The sequence below is a fragment of the Macaca thibetana genome, chromosome 5, assembly GCF_024542745.1.
Source record: "Macaca thibetana thibetana isolate TM-01 chromosome 5, ASM2454274v1, whole genome shotgun sequence".
Lineage (NCBI taxonomy): Eukaryota > Metazoa > Chordata > Mammalia > Primates > Cercopithecidae > Macaca > Macaca thibetana.
In genome coordinates, this window is record NC_065582.1 from 101,800,604 (window position 1) to 101,819,084 (window position 18,481).

At 42.6% G+C, this 18,481-nt stretch overlaps 2 protein-coding genes across 7 annotated transcripts in view; both read right to left on the bottom strand.

Annotated features, from left to right (window-relative positions):
• Nucleotides 1-18,481, bottom strand: part of SPP1 (secreted phosphoprotein 1) — an 899,378-nt gene that overhangs the window by 837,946 nt on the left and 42,951 nt on the right. The window lies entirely within an intron of this gene.
• AFF1 (ALF transcription elongation factor 1) overlaps nt 1-18,481 on the bottom strand; it is a 207,353-nt gene that overhangs the window by 12,586 nt on the left and 176,286 nt on the right. For all 6 annotated transcript variants that reach the window (XM_050790410.1, XM_050790409.1, XM_050790413.1 and 3 more), the window contains 5 exons: nt 13,666-14,598; nt 3,728-3,840; nt 2,533-2,770; nt 1,750-1,841; nt 1,094-1,154 (listed from right to left, as the gene is read on the bottom strand). In XM_050790410.1, coding sequence (XP_050646367.1) covers nt 1,094-1,154; nt 1,750-1,841; nt 2,533-2,770; nt 3,728-3,840; nt 13,666-14,598 — 1,437 coding nt within the window. The remainder of the gene's footprint in view (nt 1-1,093; nt 1,155-1,749; nt 1,842-2,532; nt 2,771-3,727; nt 3,841-13,665; nt 14,599-18,481) is intronic.

Below are 18,481 nucleotides of genomic sequence, written 5' to 3' on the forward strand. Positions count from 1 at the left end.
TTTAGGGACAGGGCTAGAGAGGCCTGTATTTGACTATCTTACAGAATTCAGCATGGTAAAGAATCAACATTTTGCCTAATGCAAGGGTATCTGATGAAAGAGTCTCAGAAGAGATACAGGTCTGCAGATGAGGGATGAAGAGCGCCAGGCCAGGATCTTGTTGGTGAATCAATCTGATTCAGACCCCTGTGGGTGTCTGAAATGTGTGATTAGGTTTACATGTGGACCAAAAAAGTCAACTCATGCCCTTCCTCTGTGTAACAAAGTTCAATATATGGCTTTCCAGGGAGGTTTTTGCATTTTTGCATTTGTGGGGATTTAGGTTTAGGGACTCACTACATAAGCAAAAGCCCCAGAGTCTTGGATATCTACACATGACAAAGGGCAAACATTATCTCATTATATTTATTGCAGTAGTGATGTAAAAGCATAATTATGTACACAATGAACTACAAAACCACCATCTTTCACAAAGTCCAAAAGCCAACAGGTAAAGAGAATTCATGGCTTTAAAGCATGTTTACCAACAGTATAATTATTACCTTCATCTTAAAATCTCATCTAATAGCCTAGCTCAACTCTTCCTTTGGGTCAGCCTCTCAAGGCTTTAAGATAATTTTGGAATGTAAACAGGCTTCCCTGCCTTGTGAAATGTCTTAGAGTGAACACACGTTGACTGAGTTTCAACAGCAGGACTCATTTTTCACATCCAAGGAATTGATGCAGTGGAATAAAAAGGCACCTATGCATTAAATCACCAGCAGGTAGATTATCTTTCACTGACTTAGATATAAAATGTGTGACTAGGTCCTCTATATATCTGCCCATGATCAGACTGAATCAGTGGAGCCAAAGAAAATAATACCACCAAGAACTACCTACCGCTTAATCATTAAGGTCCTGATTTTGCTGCGTGCGTATGTTGTGGCCAACAGTAGGGCCCATACACTCCTTTCTCCTGCGCCTGCTGCACCCCCTTCTTTCTACCACACATACGCTGAGTGATAGGGAATACAGTAGAATGGAGACTACCAAAAAATCCTTTTTACTATGAGAATACATTCTACCAAAGAGATAAAGAGCCAATACTAACCATTAACTCTGCTTTCTGCTTCAACTTTTTTGCCTCCCTCATGTGAAGGTCTGCTTGTTGTCTGAAAAAGAAGAAGAAAAACCAGGGACAGGTTATATGAGCGAAAAAGAAGAAGAAAAACCAGGGACAGGTTATATGAGCCAAAGATTACTAGACTAGGGCAAGATAACTTAAGACCAAGAGTGAAAAAGGATGAGGACAGCAAGGGGAGGGCAGAGGGTAAACAAAGAAGGAGAAGTGGAAATAAGGAGGAGAGGAGAAAATGGAGGAAGAAAGAGCAAAAAGTGGCTGAGTGTGGTGGCTCATGCCTGTAATCCCGGCACTTTGGGAGGCCGAGGCAGGCGGATCATTTGAGGTCAGGAGTTCGAGACCAGCCTGACCAACACGGTGAAACCTGTCTCTACTAAAAATACAAAAAAAGTTAGCCAGGCATGATGGCTCATGCCTGTAGTCCCAACTACTTGGGAGACTGAAGCAGGAGAATCACTTGAACCCGGGAGGTGGAGGTTGCAGTGAGCCGAGATCGTGCCACTACACTCCAGCCTGAGTGACAGAGTGAGACTCCATCTTTGGCGGGGGGGGGGGGGGGGGGGGGGGGGGGGGGGGGAATCGAAAACAAACAAAAAAGAGCAAGAAGCAAGCATCTGAAGTCTTACTTGTCAAACTTCACTTGAGGCTTCCCTGGTTTAGAGTTACCATTTGGCAAAGAAGGCACTGGAAAAGGATTTGCAGTATCTCCGGAAGAACCCTTTAAAAAAATAAAATCAGTATACAGATTACACTCTAACATTGAAGACCACTGTCCTAAAAGTACCATCCCTCTTAAATAGCTCAAAAGAGTAGTTTCAAAAAAGAGTAAATCAAACAATGCACAATCGACCCTGGTTAAACACTTCCTCAGCTACAGATTCAACTGAAGCGGTGGTTCTGACTAAACTGGGGACTCAAAAAGGCAAGAATGTCCAAGAGATCAGAGAACTCACAAAGCCACACATAACATTTTCTCTTAGTCAATCCAAACACACCACCCCACTCCACCCAGATTAACAGGAAGAGAGGAACTTTTATTTGAGAAAGTGGATCATTTTCCCCCATTATAACCTAGAATGAAAGTATCTGAGATCAAATATTCAAAGCACAACTACACAGGGGAACAATTTCTTACTGTAAAACACCCAATCAAAAACTAGCACAAAAATCTATTTTGATTTTTCACCTCTGAAATCACTGTAAGAATAATAAACTGACACCTAAATCTTTGTGTATTATTAACTACCTTTTACTCTCCCTCCAAAAACTAGCATTTTAAACACAAACAATTGTCTTATTAAAAGCAATGGACACTTGTGAAGCGCCATCATTAGGAACTCGTCTTCTTTGGGAACGTAAAGGTACAGCAATGCATCCCACCTTACACAATGGCCGCCGCCGCCGCTCACCTTGTGCTCCGAGGAGCTTCTGGAGCCCTTCCCCTCTACTCTTCTGTGCTTGGGAGTGGAAGAGTCTTTGTGGTTGCTCTTGGTACTGCTGGCACTTTTGGGAGGGTCCTGGCCACAGGTGTCTGCTTCCCGCTTTGACCTCTTATGTGCGGGCTTGGCTGGCTTCTGGGAGGACGAGGACACAGGTGGCGGGGGGAGCATTTCCTTCTTTGAGGACTCTGAGGAGGGCCTGCAGGGCCTGGAGTGAAACATCATGTAAAACTAAGGGGAGGCAAAGCACACATCACTTGGCTTCGTTGTTTAGTTACAAACTGGCTGCTGGCACAAAAGATTAGGGTATCACAAAGCATGAAACTGTGTTGTAAACAGGCCAAACTTCAGGGACTTTTTGAGGCCTTTCAAAAATCTAGCCCTACCCATTAGTGATAAAGGAAGCTGTATAATTTCTAAGCTTGCAGAGTCTGTCAATGGTCCTGACTTTCCCCAATCATTCCGAACGCTTGCTTCAGCTGCTTCCCAACCCAGGCCTTTCCCTGACGAGAAGGCGAGTGGAGCCGCACCCTCCACATCTGAGCCTTCCCCATCTCTGTCGGTTCCCACACGGTGACATTATGCACTTGTTTGTGCCAGGACATTTTTTGAAGCAATTTCTTGAGTAAATCAGAGTAAATAATAGTTGCTTGTTATATTTACGTCTTCCTGGCACTCCCACCTCTCACCTGCCACCCCTCTTCCCGGCAACAGACACTGAGTTGCCCGACAGATTCTTAGTCATCTCTACAAAAAGCAGCACTGAACACAGGCTCCCAGAGTCCAAATGCTGGCTCCAACACTAAGAATTATTTGACTTTGGACAAGTCGTTAGTTCTCTGTGTCTTTGTTTCCAATTCTGCAAAGTAGAAATAATGGTACCTTTCTTACTTTCCCTTAGGGAAAAAAAAATCCAGATGTCTAAAGAAATTATCCATACTGAAAATGTTTCTGATAAATCCAAATTTGCTGCCACATGAATTGTTAATTCCTGTAAGGTCCTCAAGGATGCAAGAAACAAAAACAAACTTAATACATTGTCCAAATGAGCTTGACTTTATTAATCCACTGATTCTACTGCAGAAGAAAAATGTCTTTGCTCTGTCAAGACCCAAGAAGTGTTGATCCCCGTAGAGATGAGGTGGCTGCTAATCTCTATACTCACTTTGCTTTAGAAGATTCTTTGTGGGAGGATGAAGATGAAGATGAAGACGACTGTGATTTGATTTCCTTCTCCAGTCTGATTTTCTTGTTATCACAGTCTCTTTCTGCTTCACCCTGTTATTACAGTATAATCAGCAAAGCAAATTATTGCGAACATAATAGTACAGACAAAACAGAAAAGAAAAGATAGAAAAGGCAAAGAGGGTAAATTAACCTTTGGAGACATTTCTGTACGCACAGCAACCCTATTAGTACTTACCACGTGTGTCTGTGTGTGTGTGAGTGTGATGGGGAGTGGGCAGGGGACAATGTAGATTTGACATGATTTCTATTGAGACAGATTTTTTTGCATAAAGAAAAACCATTCCTCCCATGCAGGAAAAGGAAGATGTCTACAGTAACAGACAATCCAGGCAAGTAGACTTCAATAGACCACTGATGTTTTTCTAAATAGAAAAGAATCCATGAAACATGCATATTTACATCAAATAATACAGAGATGATTTTTTATGAGGTTTCCTCCAACTTCTTTCAAAAGAACCATCCACTTACATCCACTAGTTTATTGTTTGTATAAAATTCAAAATGGACTACTTAAAGCTTACTTTATTTTCTACTGAAAAATAAGTATAATGTTGAAAGGAAACCGTCTACAAAATCCCCTGCGTATTTTATAGAAAGGACCACAAAGATACACAACAACAATAGAAATAGTTGCTCTGGGATTCTAGCTAACATTTTTTTTCCCCTCCACTGATACAATTTTTTTAATACTTTTTATCTCTCCATATATAGAAACATGTTTCTATTTTCCAAAAAAAAAACGTGAAAAGACTGTAAATATTTTAGTGGAAGTAAGGAAAAGGGAATCTGTCACTACTGAATTTAAGTATCTCTAACTTGTTACCTTGAAAGTAGGGTTTTAAAAAAAAAAGAAAAAAGAATTTAAGTACCTCCAAAGCATCCATTTATACCAACTAAAGCGCTAAATACATTTAATCATTAAAACAACACAGAATTCTTCATGATGAAAGTCTCTGTGGTATTCTCGTGCCTCACTTGTTAGCACATACACCAGCTATCTAAGGAGTCTGATGTGCAGACTTCCTGCCAGCCTCCTTCCCACGGCTCTGGGTTCAGGAGGAAGCCCACACACTGTCTAGCAGGTGGCAGGTAAGTGACGGGTGAGGCCCTTCAGTTAATTCTCACGTGCATTTAGAACCAAACCTCCCAAGTGTCAGGTCACCAAGTTAGAAATCTGGGACGCCAGTCAATTTAGGACAATCCCTAACAAACCTGAAATCCTCTCTTAAAAAAAAAAATCTTCAAATTAACTGCGGGAGGCCCCAATTTTCACCACTGTGTCTTCCTCTCCTCCTGAGTTTAAGAAAAATGAATAATTTAAGATGTGTAGGCTCAAAATCTGCCCAGACACCAATAAGCAGTCTGGCTCCATACAAAATAATAGAACACAGAAAAAAAAAATTCCCTTCTCCTGGCATCCTACAAATCAGTGTGCCCGCATTTGCACATCCATCCAGCCCTTCAGAGACTCCTTTGGAAAAAACACTTTTATTCATTTATGCAGTACCTTGTTTCAAAACGGCTTCTTTGAGAGTAGCTTACAAAGATACCTGTTTTTAATCTTACAGTATGTGCACAAGTAAAAACGTTAAGAAGGGAAAATACAGGAGGAAGAGAGAAATTAAGGCCAAGTGAAGGCTTGTATCCTCGGAAGGCTATCAGTTCTCACTGTCCTGCACGCTACCATCTGGCAGCCACAGCTAGATCTAGGGAGCACCTGAACTTGAATGGTGTTAATCTGAAATAAAGACCTAGTACAAAAAGGGGAATGTAATATTTTTATGTTAAGTGATTTTTTTATTGATATATAACAGACATACATATTTTGGGAGTTGAATAATCTTTTAGGTATACTGGATTAGATATAATTATTAAAATGTTAGGTTGGGCGTGGTGGCTCATGCCTGTAATCCCAGCACTTTGGGAGGCCAAGGTGGATGGATGACTTGAGCTCAGGAGTTCAAGACCAGTCTGGCCAACATGGTGAAACTCCATCTCTACTAAAAATACAAAAATTAGCTGAGTGTGGTAGTGGGCGCCTGTAGTTCCAGGTACTCAGGAAGCTGAGGCACAAGAATCACTAGAACCCAGGAGGTGGAGGTTGCAGTGAGCTGAGATTGCACCACTACACTCCAGCCTGGGCATCAGAATGAGACTCTGTCTCAAAAAGAAATTTTTTTTTTTTTTTTACTAATTTTCCATTTCCTCCCCTTTTTACAGTTTTTAATGTGGTATTAGAAAAGTTTAAATTACATATGTGGCTTATACTGTATGTCTACTTGACAGCACAGTTCTTCAGAGTTTGCTATAGATAATCTGCAAATTGGGTTCTGAACTACTAATTCTGAACTACTAATCAGATTAGCCAATGCAAAGAAGGAATTATAAATATATTGCTTAGATAAGATAAAAACAGATCAGCTACTCAGAAATGTAATCATTCATTAGAGAAGCTGGAAAAATGTACCTTGAAGGACTGAAAAAGGAGATAATACATGAAATGAGCAACCAAGTTCTAAACCCACAAATGAAATGCAATAGGAAACTCTACACAGCTGTTTCTCCTGCAAGCATGGACTTATAGCAGATCCTGGAGTACAATTTAGAGGTTAAAGGTGCTGCCACACGCCACAAGAAGCTTGCTGGGGCACTGCGACAGGGCTCTGTGAAGCATACAAACCTCCGTTCAACAACTCACAGTGGCAACGCTTGAGAGACAGTGAATAATGGTGGAGAGAAAAAGAATCAATTGGAAATGATGGGGTTAAAATAGAACCTGACTTCTGGTACTGGTAACTCCTCTGTCAATCAAGCACTTAATTATGCCCAGGTTACCCTGTTACCAAACGGCCCAGTGAACTGTAGTGAGTTTTAGATGAAAGGAAGTATAGCCGGCCCAAGAAACATTACAAGACGGAAACTTTGTCTTTGAAAAGTCAAAATTTGCTAAAATATACAGATGGATACTAAATTGAACATGAGGTAGTAAAATATACTGTCTTCAATGAAAGGTATTTCCAGGCAGTTAATGACACATTAAGGCCCCCAAGGCAAAACTAAGCATTAACAAGGCTACTTCTTAAAGAAAACACCAAAGTCTAGCAGTGGAATGAGAGCTGATTTTTGTTCGTATAGTTTCATTTTGCTTAGGACATGCTGGTTGTAACTATAGGCCAATCTGGCAGACCTTATAAACCACATATGAAGATACAAGTCAGGGCAAATCAATCCTCACAGACTGGTTATAGCTCTGGCTGTGCCAATCGGTGACTCAAGTAGACAGCCAACAAGAGAGAAACCAGCGAGCACTAACTTCAGCGCCAGCATCTAACAACTGCATTGGCACTTACTGGAATAATATGCTTTATATTGATATTTAGCAACCTAGAAGCAGATACTATTCTATAAGCTGGTAGAAAGCAAGCCATCAAACTTTAAAGCAAAAATCCCCTTCTGTTGATTTTGCTTAACTGTTGAAATCAAGCCAGCGGGCATGAGGTTAGTATTTTTTTGTACACTATGCACTTGGAACTTTGTCATCTTCTCTCTGGAACAGTCACAGAGGCTTCCCCAGAGTAGGCACTCGGTATTTGTCAGTGGCACAGAAATTCAGCTTAATAGCTCAGGGACACAGCTGAGGTCACTGGATGCAGGACTGCACTACAACTTTAAGTGGATGGATGTAGGAAAGGGTCATTAACCTGGGAGCCATGCAATACTGGGTGAGCGGAAATGCAGACCAAAATTCCAAGAACAAGACCTGCCAAAAAACAGGAGGCACGGTGTTCTTTAGATTTTTCTGGGTCAAGAAGCCATTCAGATGAGAGTGATACTCTCTCTTCAGGAGGAAAAAGAAGTCCCTTTGCCCTGTGGTTTATCCCCCAGGTCACCCCCACTTCAGGGAATCTGGCTTAAGGTATGGGTTTCAGAAATTCTTTTTCTACTAGGTTAAGTGTCTCAAGGACGGTGCCTCACCTTCCACAAAGGGAGGCTGCCGGCTGACAAATTGGTCCTCACAGACTTGTTTGCTTTTCTTAACCTGTTGGGTCAGGCAGCCCTGATCGTCTGCCAGATGCTGCTCCACCCACAGTGGAGCACAGGGCAAGAGTGAAGGCCATAAAAGGAAGACATGGGCTTGCAAGGGGCCGAGTCAGTTTCCGTCAGGGAAAGCCTCTCGGCGGGCTGCGCTGCCCTGCAGCTGGCTCACCCAGCAGACACTTGGAGGAAGCAGGGAAAAGGTGGCTTTTTCCAGAACTGACACTTATTTGGGGCCACAGAGATTCCAGCAGATGGAAAGATGTAGTTAACCAGGAGCTTGGCTGTGGAGGAAGATGGGGGCATCTGCAGGAGGAGCTAAAGTGGAGTAGGAATGTGTGTGGTACTGAGTGGCAACGGTGGGGGCCGTGGAGGAACCAAGCCAGGGCTGACGTGGTAGCCGCCTTATTCACCGGCGTCAGAGCCAGTACGCCGACCTTGTGCGCCTCTTGAGAATCCTCCCGACAGACACTTGTACGCAGAAACACGTGTGAAAAAGAGGAAAGATCACCGCACTGGGAGGAGACAGCATGCCTGAGCTGCAGATCTATTTTTACTCAGCAGCCAAGCCATGTTAGTGCCTTTCTGGATCTCATCTATAAAAGGTGGCAGCTGATCAAGGGACCACTAAGGTTCTTTCCACACTTAAATTCTAAGGCTCTATTATCTTCTTCTAAAGGGAAGCAAATGAGCTTGGTAGCACATGGAACACAGAAAACTGGAGAAGCAGTCTTTGGGGAAATTCAGGGACTTCCCTGTGATTCGCCTCGGAAGGAGATTCAATACAAAAAAGACACAAGGGACATCAATTTAAGTTTGCACCAAGATCAGGCCCAGGGACTTGCTGTGCAAACAGGTTGTGTTCACTGGGATGAGTGCTACAGAAAAGGGAAATTCATCCACTTTTCTCTTTGGTGAGGGAACGGTTGATTCAGAACAGCCTAAGCTATCACATGCATATGGCTGTGGTGCTCTCCTCAGGGTAACTAACAGGCATGGAGAAATTTAGATGTAAGTGGCCTTAGTCAAGCAGAAGGGATGAGCTTTCATTTTGAAAGATAACCAGGGGTGCTGATCTGGAGCAATAAACCAAGAAAAGACAGTCGGATCTTGGATGCAAGGGAAGGACTGAACCAATCATTCCCTGCAATAAAGCTGCATTTTCCTCTTACACATCATAACTTCCCTTCCTCACTCCTCAAAACACATACACGATAGCACTGGAATGTCTTTCCCAAAAAAGTTAAAGCGTCTTGGCTGGCAAAGCAATTATTTAGAAAAAGGAAAAGAAAGACTTGAATGAATGTACCTCCTTATTCAGTTATTCATCTAAATGATAATTAAGACAGACTATCCTTCATTTGAAAGGAATCTATAAGATGACTGAATGAAGTGAGGAATTATCTCCATGAGCTCCTAGAACAATGCAAGGCTCACACATGTAGCTCTATGCACGTTACGTGTTTATTTTACTTTTTTTAGAGACAGGGTCTTACTCTGTTGCCCATACTGGAGTGCAGTGACTCAATTACAGCTCACTGCAACCTTTAACTCCTGGACTCAAGTGATCCTCCCACCACAGCTTCCCGAGTAGCTGGGACCTCAGGCACGCACCATTGCGCCTGGCTAATTAAAAAAAAAAAAAAAAAAAAATTTCCCCCAGAGACGGGGTCTCACAGAGTTGCCCAGGCTGGTCTTGAACTCCTGGGCTCAAGCAATCCACCCGCCTCAGCCTCTCAAAGGGCTGGGATTACAAATGTGAGCCACTGTGCCCAGCTAGGTACATTTTTAGAAGGCTCCCAATTGCACTGGCCTGGTTGCATATTACTGTATATATATATTGTAGTTCTTGAGTTCAACTTTTCTTCCAAATCTGGAAAAAACTAAGCTTGGTTTAAGAATTCTAAAGAAGAAAATATAGGCCAGGCATGGTGGCTCACGCCTGTAACCCCAGTGAGGCAGGAGAACAGGGTCTGAAGGCAGGGAACCTTAGGCCCACCTACACTGACTGGATATCAGAGGCTACTCCCTTTTCAACCCCTCCTTTTTCTGTGTGGTAGCTGGAAAATGAAAGTAACTCTGATTGGTCCCCCCTACAATCAATCAGACCAGTCGTGGGCCACTACAGTGAACCAATGGGAAACCTCTAGAGGGCATACAAACCCCAGAAGAACCAGTGTTCCCAAGCCTCTTGCTCCAGCCAGCTCCCACCCTGCGGAGCATACTTTCATTTAAAATAAATCTGTTTTCACTGCCTTGGTTTTGTGTGCATTTTGTCCAATTCTTTGTTCAAAACACCAATGAGCCAGACAACTGCCCTCAACCAGTACCTCCACTGCTTTGGGAGGCAGAGGTAGGGTTGCTGGAGGTCCCGAGTTCAAGACCAGCCTGGGCAACAAAGTGAAACCCCATCTCTACAAAAAATAAAAAGAAATTAGCTGGGTACAGTGGCATGTGCCTGTAGTCCACACTACTAAGGAGGCTGAGGCAGGAGGGTCACCTGAGCCCAGGAGTTTGAGGTTGGTGAGCTATGCCACTGCATTCCATCCTGGGCAACAGAGTGAGACCCTGTCTCTAAAAAATAAGTAGATGAATTAACAGAATAGTCTCTAAGCTAAAAATAAAAATTTTTAAAAAGAAAACATAAGTTGGTATTAGAAAATCTAAACTGCAGTCAGACTGATGAAATTCAGTAGTTTATGTAAAGAACACAACATGAGGTCATGCATATTTACCCTCACAGTTTTCTCTACTTTTCCTCATGCATTGTTCCTTACCCACAGCTGTAGAGTAGTAAAAAAAAATGTGTGTGCATTTCTATAGGTGCCATGTCTAACGACTTCATCACAGATGTTAGCCACCATTAACTCTTTATGATTATCTTCATACACTTCATACACAAGTCTGAAGTGGATTCAAGAATCTGTAAATATTCTGAAAGAAAATATTTGCTAAACTTTGTGCCAAGAGAGGGACAGACTCTAACAGGCCTTTAAATAAAAACACTAAATTCCACTAATGTGAGGGATCAAGCATGTTCTTCTATTGCTCTGACTATATGCTCACAGAGTTTTTTCTAATGTTCACATTTAAAATGAAGAAAATGAAAAATATCCTCATTATCCAAATGTTAGCAGTACCCAAACTTGACAGCCCTGTCTCTGCCATGGAGAGCAGGCCCACACACTGGTGCCTGCTGGAGCAACCGTGCCAGTCAGAGGGCCAGGGGCAGAGAACCCCGAACAAGCAGTCAGGGCACTAATGAGGAAGGGGGGACAACCTGTCCTCTACAATAAATAATGAGATTAATATGCTCATCTCCCACCTGGAATCCAGCAGGAAGTTAAACCAAACGACACACGATTCTCTGATGAAGAAGAAAGAATACAGTTGACTGTTTCTTTATATTTATTTACCTGAAAGCTTCTAATGTTTGTAACTAGTGACATATTTCAGGCCAGGAATTCTGTTTGCCTAGATCATGATGTCTAAATACTGCACACTTGACCAATTTTGGATCCAAATAACTAGCTTTGTATGCTCTTGGGCCCTGTAGTACGGCTCTGCTTCAGTGGTTCCCAGCCCTGATAGGCACTAGGATTACCAGAGGAATTTTTTAAAATACCAGTGGGGGTTGGGGATTCCCGTCATCAGTGCTAAAGGCTCCCAGGTGACTGTAACGTGTAGCCGGAGTTTGGAACCAGTGGGTCAGACATCAATCCTGACAGTACCAAAGAGGCCGACTGTTTCCCAGGTCAGATCTCTCAGCAGCTCGACAGCCTTTTGAAGAAATCATGCACTCGATTAAGATGAAGGGATCACTATTTCTTCATGCTCTAAACAGAAAGATAAATGAGCTGCCCAAGAGGTGCTCAGCCAAAACCTGGGAACGGCTTTTAGAGGGCACAGTTCCCACAGTCAACAGTGAGAGCTGGAAGCTTCCCTTTCTAGGGCCTCAAGCAACACTTCTAGATTTGCACTGGGGTATGAACTAGACTGAGCTCTCTGGGGGATCCTCCAGGTTCTAACATTTCTACCCGGTAAGTAATCCTTTCAGAAGTGAATACCTGTCCCCACCCCAGCTAATGCAGACGGCCAGCACTGGAGACCACACAAGACCACAGCAGCTGGGAGACAGGTGAGAGATTTACCAGGACAGGGAGCTACATGAGTGTGTTCCTGAAGTTTTCTCAGGTGTTATCAGATGCAGGTATCTTTTTCCTAACCAGGTCCATCACAATTTTCTCCATAAAGTTTTGTACCTTTCACTCACTCTCTCACACACACACACATACATACCCCAATCCAACCCATATAAAAAGTTTAAAGAAGTTTCTGGCATGAAAATATGCCCTCTTCTAGCTGAGACAGAGCACTCATTAGCACGGATACCATCCCACTCAACTTGCCTGCTGCAAACGTGGTGGCAATACACATCCTCTAGTCTGCTGCGAGGAGGTTCTGAAGAAAGCAGTTGCCCTTTACTATTTGGTAAAGTCGGGTTATATTTTTAACCCAGTGGATTAATCAGTCAAATCTCAGACATGACAGCAGGCTTCACAATCTTTTTTCCCTTTGTTATTCTTAGCTCAACTTCCACAGCTGAGTAAGAAGCTTTTCATGTACTTACAAGAGTGTTAAAAATTTTATTTCCTTCTCAGCAGGAGAGAGTTGGCCCTTCTTGTGTCTTTGTCTCTGATTCTTGGGCAAGTTGGCTTGGGAATGCTATTGGAGAAAAGCTCACTAATCTTTCATCATCATGAAAAAGCAACAAATAGAACAAGAGCTCAATGATTCAAAATAAAAGGAGACTGTCTAAAATAGCAGCATGTTCAAGTAACAGACAATCTTAAATAATGCAGCAATTTTTTTTTACTCTGTCCATTCTGTATCCAAAAGAATCTTCCAAAATTATAATAAATAAAATGATGTGGTCAACACTTTGCAATGTGCCATTATCAGCCTATATTACTCAAGGAGACACTAACCATATGTTAGTAACTGTAATGAGGTGTTGTATGGTCATGTGTTAAAATATGGATGTGATATTGGTATAAAAGATCCTACTACGAGAGTAAAATTTGTACAGAGCAGTTCTTTTAATAATTCAGAATATGAATTAACATTTCAATTAATATAATATCTCAATTTCTAACCTAATGGGCAAAACCTAATGGGCCAGGTGGTAAATGCCAGTTATAAGAATAAATGAAAATGAGGCTGGGCATTGTGTCTCACACCTGTAGTCCCATCACTTGGGCAGAGGCAGGTGGATAACTTGAGTTCAAGAGTTCAAGAGCAGCCTGGCCAACATGGTGAAACCCCACCTCTACAAAAAAATACAAAAATTAGCCGGGCGTGGTGGCACACACCTGTGGTCCCAGCTACTCAGGAGGCTTAGGTAGGAGGATCATTCCACCCCAGAGGTAGAGGCTGAAGTGAGCCAAGATCACACCACTCCAGCCTGGGCGACAGAGCAAGACCTTGCCTTAAAAAAAAAAAAAAAAAAAGAGGTGGGGTGGGGGCAGCCCTAGATGCTACATTATCCTAAAAGAAGCTATCGTTTTTAATGACTGCCTCACCTTTTTTAAACTAGCAAGACCGATGGAGGGACACAACACGTGTTAATGCCCATATGCAGAATGAGAAGCAAAGTCCAGACAGCTAACGCTAGTAGAAGGCCCAAAGGCTACAGCGAATCAAAGCAAAGACTTGTGAGACAACTCAACTGGGCCTAAATCAAAGGTCGATCAAAGATACCATCAGGCCAACAGCAAGGATGGTCCACACTGGAGTCAAGGCAGTCTCCCCAGAACTCACCTTTCTCTTTTTGGCCAACTTGCTTGAGCTGTCTGAGCTCCTCTTCTCAGAACTGTGCTTCTTCCCTGCAGGCGGCTGTTTATCTTCTGCTTTCCTCTGGCGGCTCCCCTTTCCGGGAGGCTGGGGTATCCGAGAGAGCAGGTCTAGGGTGATCTTCACCATCAAGCTTTGTGGGGGAGGAGTGTCCCTGAGCGGTGAGAGCAGCTTGGTGTCTCTCAAAGGCAATGGGAGTCTGTCTTTGCGGCTGTCCTCCTGGACCACCACGGCTTGGCGGCAGCCACTAGTCCTGCTGCCGCCGCCACTGTGGAGCGGGCCCTGGCTCTGAGTCAGGGGAACAAGAGCAAAGTGCTCAGGGCTCCTGTCCCCCACATTGTCCTTCGTGGGTTCCGGGCCTGAGGGAGCCTTAGAGGGGGCAGGGAGGGAGCTCTTGTGCTTCTTCTTCTCACTGGAGGGGGGCACTGCTGGCTTGGGCTCTTTGCTTGCTGCGGTCCGGGGCCGTCCTTTCGTCTTCACCTTGGGCTTGTCTTTGGAAGTCTGGTCTCTGGAGCCGTAGGGAAGAAGTCCCGCCTCCCTTTCCACCTGCAGGCTGGCCCGTGAATCCGCCCGGGCAGAGGCCTTGACAGGTTTTTTGGGTTGTTTGGTTCCAACAGTTTGCCTCTGTGGGGGTTCCTGCTGTGCCGGGGACTTCTGACAGCTCCTCTTTCCGGGGTGGGGGGCTTCGGGTGGGGCCCGGGGGGCTTTGCTGGAGCTTTTCGGGGGAGGATCTTTGGATTCAGAACGCTCCTGACTCGTGGCACCGTCGCTGCTGCCCTTACTCTCTGGGCGCCGCGGTGGGGGCTCTGTGCTGCCGGGACCCTCTGGTGGTGCAGCGGGCTGGCTGACTTTGGTCAGCCAGTTGTCCAGCTGCCATTTGTTTGTTGTTGGAGGCTCAGGCTAAAAATAAGGAAAGAAAGAAAAGTGTTAACTGACTGATGATGACAAATCATTCTTTTGTGTTAGTCACCCACTTATACAATACTGTCCTGCAGAGGAGCGAATCCCTCCAAACCCAGAATTTAGGTTCCGGTCATCCTCCTCAAGTTATAAGATCTATAACAATTAACTCTTAAAGCAACCTTCACTTTTTTGTGGGATTTAGAAATTTGGTAATAGCAAGTATTAACCAACAGGCAACTGCCAACTGCTGAGAAATCTTTATATCTAATGGTAATTACAGTATAATTTAAACAGAATTGACACATTTTGGTATGTGAACTACTCTATTAAGGAATAACAGGAGGAAATGAGTAAAAAATCATTTCATCAAGTATCTGCAGAAGGCAGCTAATTAATAAACTAAGTTTTAGTGGGCTCACATTTTATCCTTGTTTTGACATATTTTTCAACTAAAGATGACTTTTATTCAAGAAGAGATTTCTCTTTTTTGTATGTGATAGGGTCTCACTCTGCTGCCCAGGCTGGAGTGCAGTAGCATGATAATAGCTCACTGCAGCCTCAAACTTCTGGCCGCCAGTGATCTTCCTGCCTCAGTCTTCCAAAGCACTAGAGTAACAGGCCCATTTCTCTCTTTTACTTAAAAACATTATGTAGTAAACATTTATATGTGACAAAGTTATCACATCACATATAGTATATACTGATTTGCAATTTTTACACCTTGATAAGAAGTCAGCTGGGTCACATTAGCCAAGCATTTAATCCCATGTGAACTCTTGAAAAGTCAAACATTGGACCAACACGGTGGTTCACGCCTATAATCTCAGCTTTGGAAGGCCAACACAGGACAATTCTTTAAGCCCAGGAGTTCAAGTCCAGCCTGGGCAACATAGCAATACCTCATTGATACAAAAAAGTAAAAAATTAGCCAGGAGAGGTGGCACATGCCTGTGGTCCCAGCTACTCAGAAGGCTAAGGCGGGGATTGCTCGAGCCCAGGAGTTTGAGACCGCAGTGAGCCATGTGCACTCCAACTTGGGTAACAGAGTGACACCTCGGTCCCCCCCAAAAAAAAAAAAAAAAAAAAAACAAGTCATACATCAAATCTCTCATTACAAGCAACCTGGTCTGAAATAGCACCTATGTTTCTAAGATACAAAGGGAGGCATACAGTCAGGGGCAATGAGAATGTACAATTGCGTGGCATAAAAACAGAGGTTCCTGGCTTGTTATCTTAACTGTTAGTTCAACCTTTGTCGATAAATTAACTGCTGTTGCATCCCACCACGTCTCTCCAGCTCAGCTATTACACCTTATTAAAAGAATGACAGAGACTCTTGTGTCTCCAAGTTCCACTACTCTATCTTGCACATAGTGGGTGCATGAGATATATGAGTATTCCGCCAGGTGGATTACTATACCCATGAATTTCATATCATATAGAAAAACATTAGTGTCTAACAGAGTGAGTGATAGTTACATTTATTTTAAAGAGAACACATCGCTGTCCTTACGTCCTTATCTTAAGAAAAATACTAATTTCTTTAAAGATCCACTCTGGGAGGTGGTTTGTAGAAGTCAGTCATATACATAACGCACCAGAAAATTAGCTGAAAGACATCCCACTTCAGATTTATTTGCTTAGATTATAGATAAGGAGAACACTCCAGTAGGTGGAAAAGTTTTAAGGGGAAGAAAGACTGCTGACAATTTTTCCGAGTGGAACATCCCAAATAATTCTACTTCATAAAACATGGAAATCTAATGATGCAAAATACGTGGCTATGACATAAAGGCTTTTTGGCCAGGAAAAGGTTAGGTAATAAAATGATCAGGTAGACAGTTCGGGTTTGGTGTGACTAATGGAACAGAACTAAGAAACTTAAAAAACCAGGCAAGAACATTCTTTGGACAGTAAGATGACTGCATAATTCCTTTTTTCTTTCTGTTTACCTCATACTGCTGCTTATGATAACATTATCTTCCTTATGGCTTCCTTCGCTTATGTTAACTGTATACCCATGCTGTCATCTGAATTTAAGGGCAGAGAGGGAGGGAATAAGGAAACTACTACTAAGTGGCAGGCATTTTGTCACATCTAAATCTGTATTCAACATTCTAAGAAGGCAGAATGGTTAAGAGTAGAGAGAAGATTAGCACACAATGCCCACTTGTCAAACATGATTTCCTGCAGAGACTTCAGGGTGTGGTTACATAAATGGTTAACTGATGGGACAAGGTAGTGAGAGACATCACTTGCCAATCACAACAGGCACGAAGCCTTCACACCCTTCCTCAGGAAAGGTATGGACATACCTCACCCGCTGGCTATACTTACAACTGCACCCCAATCCCTGGCATGCTCTTTAGAAGACAATTTAAGTGTGAACCCAAAAGGGAAGTCATTCCTGGTATAAATAACATCTGGTTTCCCCCCAACCCTCAGAACAGTATAGTACTGAGATACATTTAGTAGTCCCTAAGAATGTCCTGGTTACAGAAATAAAATATATTCTTCCATTACAGTCCTAAAACGTTCTGAAGGAAGGCCTATGTCCCAATTTGAGGGTAAAATTGAGTAGTTGTGCCAGACAAGGGGAAGAGGTAGGGGCAATCCTGTATACCCAATATTAAGTTGTGAAATGGATACAATTTCTTTGATATATTATTTGGGTATTGAGATGGAAAAAATGTTTTCATAAGGGATTGATTTAAAATATTTTTTAGGCTGGGCGCTGTGGCTCACGCCTGTAATCCCAGCACTTTGGGAGGCTGAGGTGGGTGGATCACTTGAGGTCAGGAGTTCGAGACCAGCCTGGCCAACATGGTGAGACCCCATCTCTACTAAAAATACAAAAATTAGCCAGACGTGGTGGCACGTACCTGTAGTCCCAGCTACTCAGGAGCCTGAGGCAGGAGAATTACTTGAACCCAGGAGGCGGAGCTTGCAGTGAGCCAAGATCACACCACTGCACTCCAGCCTGGGCGACAGAGTGAGACTCTGTCTCAATAAAAATAAATAAATAAAAATGAAAATAAAACATTTTTAAAAATAAAGTTTAAGTAGATAAAAGTGCCAAGGTTTTAGACTTTCAAATATCCTGGGAACATTTTATCTTTGTTTAGAGGATCAAGGTCTGGACTTTCATTTCTTTCTCTGCCTCTCCTCACCCCACCCCCAATCTGCTCTCCCAGTGCCGGTGCAACCCAAATACTGCAAATTGGAAGTAGGAAAAAAAGGATATAATTATTTTTTATTAGGTGTTTTAATAAATTGGCAAAAGTTAGTATACTTTAGAATGAATTATGATTTTGAATTAAGAAGTTCTGAGCTATGCACAATATAGATTTATTCTTTTAGTAACACTACATAGCTACGGGGAATATGAGTGCAAAATGTTTTTTAAATGCTTGAGGTGATGGGTACCCCACTTACTCTGATGTGATTATTATGTATTATATGGCTGTATCAAAATATCTCACGCACCCATATATACACCTACTACATACCCAAAAAATTAAAAGACATAAAAGAGTGAGAAACTGAAAACTGCATAATGTACAGTACTGATTATGGAATATTAATGAAAAAGAATTCTCATTAATATCTGTATGTACAGCCTATTATGGAATTTATGTTACTCCCAAATAACACCAGAGATTTATAATAATGCAGATATTTACTGTAAAAGGAAAGACATGTAGTTAAATACTTTAGGAAAAATTCAAAATTTAAAATGTAAACAAAGATAAAATATTCCCAGGAGGATGAGCCTCAGTACATAACACGTACTGTCCACGGATCTGCAATACATACCAATACTAGCCCTTTTTAGTAAAGTGATTTTAAAAGATAAGGAAGGAGGGGACCATTTATTTTA